At 43.7% G+C, this 11,021-nt stretch overlaps 1 protein-coding gene across 1 annotated transcript in view; it reads right to left on the bottom strand.

Annotated features, from left to right (window-relative positions):
* The window catches only part of LOC103741921 (ribosyldihydronicotinamide dehydrogenase [quinone]), a 14,113-nt gene extending 3,735 nt beyond the window's left edge, over positions 1-10,378 (bottom strand). Inside the window, exons 1-4 of the mRNA XM_029568163.1 lie at positions 10,250-10,378; positions 6,211-6,299; positions 1,843-2,007; positions 220-320 (exon numbers count right to left, since the gene is read on the bottom strand). Coding sequence (XP_029424023.1) covers positions 220-320; positions 1,843-2,007; positions 6,211-6,217 — 273 coding nt within the window. The 5' untranslated portion in view covers positions 6,218-6,299; positions 10,250-10,378. The remainder of the gene's footprint in view (positions 1-219; positions 321-1,842; positions 2,008-6,210; positions 6,300-10,249) is intronic.
* Between the last annotated feature and the right edge of the window lie 643 nt (positions 10,379-11,021).

Here is an 11,021-nt window from a genome sequence, read left to right as displayed (position 1 = left end):
CCCGGGTCTTCTGCAATACCAGCCAGTGTTCTTAACGGCTCAGCCATCTCTCCAGCCCCCATGACCTAGCTTTTTCAAATAGGAAATTATATATTTTTCCAAAATAATTAAAACCATTTGCTACTAAGTCATGAATAGGGGAAAATTTAGAACAGAAAGAACAGAATAAAATCAAATTAGCTTCAAAATTGCTGGCACACTGAACCAGCACAGCGGGAACTTTTTCTGCTCCTCAAGGATGTCACTGGTCAGAGCCTTCTTCTTGCAGGCTTCATAGGCTTCCACCCCATAACTGAAGACTTTAGGATTAGAGAGAGCACCTAAGGAGGAAGAGGCCAATGTTCTCACTCTCAGGTGAGTGTCCCCAGCTTATCCTAATCATCCAAGACTGCTATGTGGCCTGGATTCCTCAAAGCCTTGGGCATTTGCTATGATCTGACCAGAAGCCCAGCCCTGGGGCAGCATAAGGAAAGAGAAAACCTGAGCGAGCCACACTGCAGAAGGCTTCTACTTACTAGGAGCTATACTCTTTTAAAAGGACTGAAGTGAATCTGACTGTACCGATATTAGCCAGTCTTTTAAAAGGACTGAAGTGAATCTGACTGTACTGATAGAGATATATACCCATGGAATGGTTGCTTTTAAAAGCACATTGTAAAACAGTATGTGCAGTATGATCCCATGTGTGGCATTTTTATCATGAGAAACACATTTATATATAGACATTTCGAGAATGATACTCAAAAGTTGTGAAATCTTACATGAAATAAAAGCCACCATAAGCAAAATCAAAACAAAAAATGCAATTTATGTCCCATACTGTAGGCTAATTTTAATATATAAAGAGGCATTTAAAACCACTAGCCTTACATAATAGAAAAATGAGCAAGGGATTTGAATGGGTAATTCATAAGAAAGAGAACTTGCAATATTTTATTAAAATATCAACAAATGAATATTAAACAGTTAACAGTAAAATCACTTATAATGAGAAAAGGACAATTTAGAACTCTATTGGGATTAGACTAAAGGCCATTTGTGTTATATTCTGCCAAAGAATCTACTGTATTTTATGTATACTCTGATACTGTCAGAGGCCAAGTTTAAAAGGTGACAGACTCATTAATCTGGGGAGAAATTTCAAAACAGCCCAGCACTCAGGCTGTTGGCATGGTTATTACTAGATGCTTTTATTTCTAGTGAGAACCAAGAGCAAAAAGCATAGCAGAAAGACTTGAAAAACTTACAATTAGGTCAGAAAATTACATGTAAAGTTGTGGCTAAGGAAGACTTGGTTTCTTAAGAGATTGGTGCCTACTTTTTGTCAAGACAGTAGGCATCTCAGGAATTGGCCAGAGCCCTCCCACCTTAGAAAGGTTTTTCCTTTGAGAAGAATCTGCCTCTGGGTCATCCTAATTATATGGAAAAGCTAGGAAGCTGTTTCCACAGAATTTGACTTTACGCAGGCTCTTGGGCACTTAGAAGCCACTGTAGTGACTATCCAAGGGAACCCAGACACTACTCTGAAACTGTGAACCCAAATAAATTTCAAGTTGCTTGTGTTAGGTATTTTGTCAGTGATGAGAAAACACAAACTTCAAACTTGTTTACATAGCACAGATATCTCAGAAAAAAAATACATTTATACATATGAACCAGAACCCGTCTACTTTACAGGCAGAGAAATTAGGTAGCTAGGAGACAGGGATGGAAGAGAGACAGGCATTGTGGGCTCTTTTCACCTGAGATTTGCATATTATGGGAAACAATTAGATATTCATGACATTTTAAAAAATTATAAAACAAAATTTTAAAAAAAGATGATTTTATGCCAAGACTTACCAGTGATATCGTTTCTTGTAGTCCTTGGCTCAAAGTTCATGGCATATAAATCAGACACAGTGACTATGCAGCCCTGTTTGCTCAGTTCATCAATAGCCACTTTCTTCAGGGACCCATTGAAGGACTTGGGTTCTTGGTGTGCATAGACGATGAGCACTTTCTTGCCTGTATCAAGGGAAGAGATGTTTTCTACTGACGAACAATTTCTTTTTGTCAAAATTCAACAAAGACCAAGATAAAAATTGATGTGTAGGCACATCAGTGCATTGAACCATCCTTTTTAATGGGTGATAACTTTTATTTATTTTTTGTGTGTATGTGTAAGCCTATGTGAGTCTATTTGTACCATATACGTGCAGGTGCTTGTGGAGGTCAGAAAAGGGCATTGGGATTACCTGAAACTGAAGTTACATAAGGTTATAAGCCACCTATGTGGGTATTGTGAGCAAATCCAGGTCCTCTGCAAGAACAGTAAATGCTCTTAACTCCTAAGCCATCTCTCCAATATCACTGGGTGATAATTTTTAAATACTGATATTTTGGGGGCTGGAGAGATGGCTTGGGGTTAAGAGCACTGGCTGGCATTCCAGAAGACCCAAATTCAATTCCTAGTTCCCACATGGTGCTAACAACCATCCATAACTCCAGTTCCAGGGGATCCGACATCTCTTCTGACCATTGTAAGCATTGCATGACACAGATGCACTTACATGCAGGTAATACACTCATAATAAAATATAAATAAAATTTGATATTATAGCTTGTTATTACTCAGGTTGAGTATCTTCTAATTTATACCAGAACTAGAAGTGACCTGGAGTTTGGATTTCTTTCAGATTTTAGAATATTTGTATAGATTTTATAGGCCACATCCCCCTAATTTGAAAACTCAAAATTGTAAATGCTCGAGTCCAATATTCTTGATTCTAGAGATCTGGGAATCATGTTCTCAAAACTATATCTCTCGATAAGGGATACTCAGCCTATACATATAAATAATCATGGGGGCTGGAGAGATGGCTCAGTTGTTAAGAACACTGGTTGTTCTTGCAGAAGACCTGGGTTTGAATCCCAGCATCCACATGGCAGCTAACTCCAGTCCATAACTCCAGTTCCAGGGGATCTGACAGCCTTTTCTGTCCTCTGTGGACATTACATAACACGGGTGCACTTACCTACATGCAGGCACTACACTCCACAAAAACCAACTATACCCTCAAAAAGCTTGCTCTCATCTGGATAGCATCTATGACAAGTTCTAGCCTTGCTCTCTAACATAAAAATACATTTTAAAAAACTAAAATGAAGCTGGGCATGGTGGCACATGCCTTTAATCCCAGCACTCATAAGGCAGAGGCAGGCGGATCTCTGTGAGTTCAAGGCCAGCCTGGTCTACATAGTGAGTTCTAGGACAGCTGGGGCTACAGGGAGACCCTGTCTCAAAAAGACCAAAAAAAAAAAAAAAAACCTAAAATGAATCTCTTACACCTACATTGGCAGGCAGCAGCTCTGGCACCTTTCAGTCTGGCATAGTCTGTTTCTCTCTCCCCCAAGTCCATGGAAACCTGACACTTAAACATGATAGAGCAAATTAGACCTTCTGTTCTTGGGAGAGGCAGGGTCATGTACAACCCATCTTCTGATGGTGACACAGAGAGACGATTCTAAGAGCAGGTCCTGAAGACACTAGCTGTATTGAACATCTCTGATGCAGTGAAGTACCCCCTTGTTCAGAAGAGTCTTGATATGGTGGATTGAGATATTCTGGAATGAAGTTTGGTGATTTGCCTTGGAAAATGTTAAACTTGGGCTGAGGAAATGGTTCAGTGTAAGCATGAGGACCTGAGTTTGGATCCCAGCACCCACAAAAAAGCCAGGTGTGATGGTACATGTCTGTAATCCCAACATTTGTGGATGTGGAAACAGGTGGATTCTTGGGGCTCACTGGCCAGCCAGTAGTTGAAATAGCGATGTCCATGTTCAATGACAGACCTGTCTTCTGTCTTAAAAAGACCAAAAAATTTTAAAAAGGTAAATAAATAAAAAAATAAGGCAGAGAAACAGGTGAGGAACTATCCCAACATTAACAACATTAATATCTGGCTGCCTCATGTGCCTGCAGGGGCAAGTACAACTACACACACACACACACACACACATACACACACACACAACACAGACATTGCACAAATGGGTGCACTTATAAGATGCAACACACACACACACAAACACACACACACACACACAAACACACACACACAAACACACACACACAAACACGCACACACACACACAAACACACACACACACGCATGCACAGAGTAAAAGCTCTTGTGTTATGTGTGTGTACATGCAGATGTGAGGACATATATGTATACATGTGTGTAGAGGTCAAAGGTGGATGTCAGGTGTCTTCTTCGTGACTGCCTTAGTATTTTTTTAAAATAAAGTTGGTTGGGTTTTTTTTTTTTTTTTAAAGATTCTTTTTATTTTTTTTATGGGTTGTGCTGGATAGCTTTAGTGTCAACTTGACCCACCTGGGGTGAGGGAGCCTCAGTTGGGGAATTGCCTCTATTGGACTGGCCTGTGGCCATGTCTGAGGGGCATCTTCTTGATGAGTGATGTGGGAGGGCCCAGCCCACTGTGGGTGGTGCCATCCCTGGGCAGGTGGGCCTGTGTTGCATAAGAAAGAAGGCTGAGCAAGCCCCGGGCCAGGGAGCAAGCCAGTAAGCAGTGTTCCTCCATGGCCTGTGCTCTAGCTCCTGACTCCAGGTTCCTGCCCTGAGTTCCTACCTTGGGCTCCTGGATGAACCCGGGAGATGTAAGACAAATAAACCCTTTCCTCCGCAAGTTGTTAGTGGTCAGAGTGTTTTGTCACAGCAATGGAGAAACAAACCAGAACATGGGTTTTGAGTGTGTGTGTGCCTGCAAGGGTTTATGTGCACCACATGCTGCAGGAGCTCATAGAGGCCAGAAGAAGGCATCAGATCTCTTGGAACTGGACTTACAAGCAGTCATGAGCCATCATATGGGTTCTGAGAACCAAACTTAGGTCTTCTGAAAGAGCACCAAGTGCTCTTAACTGCTGAGCCATCTCTCCTGTCCTCTACCTTAGTTTCTGAAATGGTTGCTCATTGACCTGATTCAGCTGGATTGGCTGGCCAGCAACCTCCAGGAACCTGCCTCTCTATGTGTGATGGGGTTACAAAACAAGTGCTGCTATGCCCAGCTTTTATGTGTATGTTAGGGATCTAAACTCAGGTCCTCGTGCTTTCTCGGCAAGCACTCACCAACTGACCCACCTCCATAGCACTAAAACATTAAACTCTTGATTTAAACTTTTTCAGTCTAAGACTGAGAAGAAAACACATTTTACTTGAAACAAACAATTTTAGTGCATTCAGCTGAGTGTAAAGATTGAATTTGATGTTGGGTTAATTATTAGGTTCTATTTTATTCTCATTTCCAATGCTATGAAGAAGCTGTACTTGGGGATATAACAGGAGAGTGGTTCCAAATAAAACACCTACACAGTGTTTCTCAACTAGGGGCAGCATTACCAGCCAGGGGATATCTGTCAAAGGTGGAGATATTTCTACTTGTCTCAACTGGTTGAGGAGGGACTGCTTCTGGTATCTAATGGTACCCAGGGATATGGCTAAACATCCTACAGGGCATAGGGCACCCTGGACAACTGGTCTGATCTCAAACATCAGTAGTTTGATTGGGTTGAAAAATCCAATACAGTACAAGGTATAGCTCAGTAGGTAGAGTGCTTGTCTAGCAAGTGCCAAAAAAAAAAAAAAAGCAAAAAAGTAAAAGAAAAATCCAAATCTACATTATAGTATGTGCAATATCTAAGGTTGAAAGAATTTCAATATTACCTAGTGAAAAAAAATGAGTTTCAAAATTATGTGTCTGTGTTAACTGCTTGTATGTAATAAACAGATAAAAGCAAAGAAGGGATGCGTGTGGCTCAGCAGTAAAGCATATGCTTATTATGCATGAGGCCCTGGGCTTGGTCCCCAGTACTACAGAAGGAGAAAAAGAGAAACTAAAGCTGAAATCAATCTGTGGTTTAAAAGAGGGGCTCATTTGCTCAGTGCTCTTTTTGAGGATTTACTTTGTCCCAAGGACGGCTTCTAGGCAAAGACAGGGCAGGCATGTACTCTACTTTTGGGAAAACTTAAATTCTGAAGGAGGTTGAAATGACAGTAAAACATTTAAAACAAGATCATTACAGACAGTGATCTATGTCATAAAGCAGCGGTTTATACACTTCCATATTGCTGAATTTTCAATAACAAGTGATATAATCAATTTCTGACTAAATGTCTAATTCCACCTATAACAATAATAATTCCTTACCTGCCATGTTGGAGGAAGATGGACTCTTTTATTTGGTGTGGCAGTCCGAGGTTTCAGGTACTGTCACTCTCCTTGGTGACTCTAACACTCTGGAAGAGAAAAACTCAAAGGAGGCATGGAGGTTGAGGTGAAGCCAGTGTACACGTCTAGGCCCCACGGTGGCTGCTTCATGAAGAGCATGCCAACACATCAGAACAGCAGCTTCTGGGGGTGGTGGTGAAGCATCATTTGGAGGATATTAACTATGTACCATGTCAAACCAATGCTTTTTTGTGTTTTATGGGAGGACTTGAACGTTCCATGAAGGCAGCTACAGAGAAGAGCTCCTGGGAAATGAGCCACAGACAAGAAATATGAGTGGTCCTCAGGCTTCCTGTGCCCCAAGATTTCCTGTTAAGCTAGTAAGCGAGACAAAGGCTTGTACTGGGAAAGTCAAGGGGGTATCATTGAACATTACTGGGTCTTTTCTCAACTGTAAATAAGGCTGGTTGGTTTAGATCTGGTTTCTAACCAGAGATCCCCAGAGTTCCCTTAGTGAGAAACCTAGGCCAGTGGTAGAACATGCATATAATCCTGGATTAGGAGTTCAAAGTCATCCTTGGCTACCTAGAAGGAGTTTGAGGCTCTTGGGCTACTTGAGACAGCCTCATTTGGCCACCCATTTGGTCCACGGAAGCTTTATTCACAGCAGCCAGGTGGTGAGAACACAAAGGTGAGCAAAATAACTGAGAACAGCTTTATACTTTTTGAGGGGGATAATAAACAGTCAACAAGCAGGCAAAGCAAGCAAAGCGCTCTAGACAATGTCAGTGCTACTGATGATGGTAATAGTGATGGTGCAAAGAAAATAAAGTACTTCTCTGATGAAAGAGCAGGGGCATGCCTGGCACTTTAAATAGAAGATGAATCAGTGTTACCATGCTCTTACTGCATGCTGCTCTACAGGCAAGCCAGGCAGCAGAAACTGGTGGAAGGAAATGGATGTTTACTCAAGGAGAGACTTGAGGAAAATGGAGGCAACTTTCTGTTTTAAACCTTCATCTTGGTGGTAGTGGTAGTGCTTAGTTTGAGGGCTTTTAGAGGATGCCGAGCATTATATGTGGGAGATCGCCTTGCTAGGTGAAATCTTCCTCAGACCACAGTCTCTCTCATCCTTCAAAGTTGACCGTGACTTCCTGGGGAGTCCGTACCAGTTTTCTTTTCAGGCAAGTATCATTTTAAGGTTCCTCTTTACAGGGAAAGGGATGGATGGTTAAGTTTTAGGGATTAGAGAAGGAAGACAGAAGTATCAGGTTCCTCCCACTGTTTTCACTGCATGGCCTGCATTTCTAAGCAGATCAAAGCGGAAGCTAACTCATCTCTCTGGCAAAACACTAGTCAGACGACTTTCTCAAATCTCACAGAGTCACTAAACATCAAGTGGATATCAATCACAAGTCCACATTTCCTCTGCCTGCTCTGTTATAAAAGGGGTCTCCCAAACAGTGAGTGAATAGTGAAATAAGCCACCCATGTAAAAACCTGGGGTAAAAAAAGAAGTCCAGGCAGGCAGAGAAGCAAGGATCTAGTGGGAACTGACCTGATGACTGAGGTTTGAAAGAGGTGAGTGTTAGGGGATGCCATCAGGGACCTGGGTGAGGAACAACCAAGCAAGCAGAGCAGAGTGAAGATTTTATCCTAAGCCTAACAGAAGACCTAAGCAGGAAAGCTGTACAGCCTTGATATACCTTTTCAAAGGGTCACTACAGACTTGCAACATACATCCTGAGATTCTCCAAGTGAGGGCCCAGAGTCATCCTGGTTCGGACCAAATGCTTCATTGGAATGCCTATAGACATGCTGTCCTAGTTTGCTTTCTGTTGCTATGATAAACACCATGACCAAAAGCAACTTACTTTATTTTAGCTTACAGGTGTCCATCATAGACAGAAGCCAAGGCAGGATCTTGAAGCAGAAACCAACAGATGAAAGCTGCTTACTGGCTTGCTCCCTCTGTCTTGCTCAGCTATCTTTCTTAAATGGCCCACACCCACCTGCCTAGGAATGGCACTGCCCACAGTGGGTGGGGCCCTCTTACATTAATTAACAAGAAAATGCCTTGCTGGAGAGATGGCTCAGCAGTTAAGAACACTGGCTGGTCTTGCAGAAGACCCAGGTTTGAATCTCAGCACCACATGGCAGCTAACAACTGTCTGTAACTCCAGTTCCAGAGGATCCAACGGCCTCTTCTGTCTTCCTCGGGCATTGCATGACACGGGTGTACTTACATGCATGCATGCAGGCAATACAAACATGCACATAAAAATAAAATTTAAAAAAAGACTCTGTTTCCTTGTGGGCTGGTGAGATGGCCCAGCAGTTAAGAACACGGACTGTTCTTGCGGAAGACCCAAGTTCAAATCCCAGCACCCACATGGCAGCTAACAACTGTCTGTAACTCCAGTTCCAGAGGATCCAACAGCCTCTTCTGTCTTCTGTGGGCATTGTAGGACACAGGTGCATTTACCTACATGCAGGCAATACACGCTTACACCATAAAATAAAAATAATAAAATAAATTTTAAGAAAGAAAGAAAGAAACCAGGCATGGTGGCACACACCTGTAGTCCCAGCACTTGGGAGGCAGAGGCAGGTGGATCTCTGTGAGTTCAAGGCCAGCCTGGTCTACATAGACATAGTGAGTTCCATGACAGCTCGTGTCTCTAAAAAAAAAAAAAAAAAAAAAAAAGAAAATGCTTCACAGACATGGTCACAGGCCAAGCTGATCTAGGCAAGTTTTTGGTTGGTGTTTTCCCTTGCCAGGTTTGTGTCAAGTGGACTGCTGAAACTAGCTATGAAGTCCACTCTACACTCTTCAGGGTCTCCAACCTCATACTCCCATCATCACTTGGCCAAGTTTACATTAAAAAAAAAAAAAAAAAAAAAAAAGAAAATGCTTCACAGACATGGTCACAGGCCAAGCTGATCTAGGCAAGTTTTTGGTTGGTGTTTTCCCTTGCCAGGTTTGTGTCAAGTGGACTGCTGAAACTAGCTATGAAGTCCACTCTACACTCTTCAGGGTCTCCAACCTCATACTCCCATCATCACTTGGCCAAGTTTACATTTACAGTATGTTCCCGGCTGTCTGACAGTTACTCTTGGCCTTGGAGTTGGATTTTCTTGTAGGTAACTCTCCTAGAGGCATAGTATAGGAAACAGGAACATAGGCAGCTCCAACGCAGGCTCTTCACCCTCAGCCATGTACCTTAGCCCATCCACAGCAGTAAGTGTCCTTAGTTGGGAACAGTGTGGTTACCCAATGGTGGAGGGGGGAGGCCATGTGGATACAACATGATGAGTTGGGCTCTGATATTTAGAGATAAAGGTAATTTGTTTTCACATCCAGCAGCAATTTTGAAATTTTTACTGTATCACTTCCTGTGCCTCTTTCCACACAGTTAAGCCCCATGCTGGTCATTCTCACAGCCGGCATGTCACCGTGTAACGACATCACTGCCTGCCTGCTTGCCTTCTCTTCTATGCCCATTTCCCTATCCTAGGGTACTTAGGTTATTTCCTCTCATAACTACAGATACCTCGCTCTACTGGAGGCTTGTATGATTTGCACAGCTCAGTCTCCTGTATTTCCCTGGCTGAAATTTACAGAGATTAGAGGTTACTGAAACCGATGTTTTCAGATTAATGGTTATAGAAGCTGATTCTTTTGTGCCAGCGACTTGAAGGAGCCTGGGTAAGGGATGGCACCTTGTACACTCTTCTTGGCTCCCTTTTGCCTTTGCCCTTTGGTTATATGCAGAGACCAGCAGCTGCGCTACCGGATGAGGGTTGGTGAAATGGGATTATCACTTGGGCCTAACATGTAGTAGCGCCTGATACTTTCAAAAAAGACTCAAGGTGCGCGGATCCACGGACACAAGCCCGCAGTCTAGCCGGCAAGCGACAACACAGAAGAGACCTCTTCAGTCCTGCAGCCTACCCCCAGCCCCAGGCCCCAACGTGTGACGTGCATCTTCCCGATAGCGCACGCCCCAGACTGTACCTCGTTCTCAGGGACGGACGCGCGACCGTGCCAGGTTCAGAGCCTCTAATTCCTAAAAGCCTGCCTTCCGTCCGGGGCGCCGGAACCTTGGAGTCCGGGCCACTTCCGCCACCGGATCCCACCCCCAGGCTCGGCCCCGCCCCCACCCGCCCACATAGTCCCTCGGCTGCCCGCAGGGCCACCCCCCCACCTCGGGGGCAGGACAAGTTTGGCTCCTTGCTGATGGAGACTGGGCTGGAAGCCTGTGCTGGGAGACGGGGAGAGGTGCCCTCCTGCCCAGGGCCTTCTCCCACATCCACTGCATAGATCCAGTTAAAACAACAAAACGCCCAGTGTACCACTAGCAGTCAAACGGGATGAGACTGTGGAGAAACCTGGCTTAAATATCCAGGAAATCTCCCCAGAGTGACAAAAAAGCCAGTGCTAAAAGGTTATGCGCTCTATGATTTCGGCTCCTGAAAGAGCCAGTTACAGCAAAGGGGAGCAGATAGGTGGGTGCCGGGGTTTAGGGAGGAACCAACTAGCTTTAAAAAATAATTTTTTCTGATGAGGAACACGCTCTTTGCTGCTGTGTCAGTGTCTCTCAACTGGTTGTATGGTGCTTCTGCCAGATGTCGTCGCTGGGGGGAACCTGGGAAAAGGACATACGGGTCAAAATAAAATGACTAATTAAAATAGTTAAAGGTCAAGAACATCCCTTAGAAAGTGGAAAGTCTTGGAACCAGTGCTGTGGGGAAGGTGGGGGAAAAGGGGCTGGTGACCAGTTTAGGCT

Source organism: Nannospalax galili, unplaced genomic scaffold (assembly GCF_000622305.1).
Source record: "Nannospalax galili isolate Female #2095 unplaced genomic scaffold, S.galili_v1.0 scaffold4160, whole genome shotgun sequence".
NCBI classification, from domain to species: domain Eukaryota; kingdom Metazoa; phylum Chordata; class Mammalia; order Rodentia; family Spalacidae; genus Nannospalax; species Nannospalax galili.
Note: the sequence above shows the minus strand (reverse complement) of the source record. Positions and strands in the feature narration are given on the sequence as shown.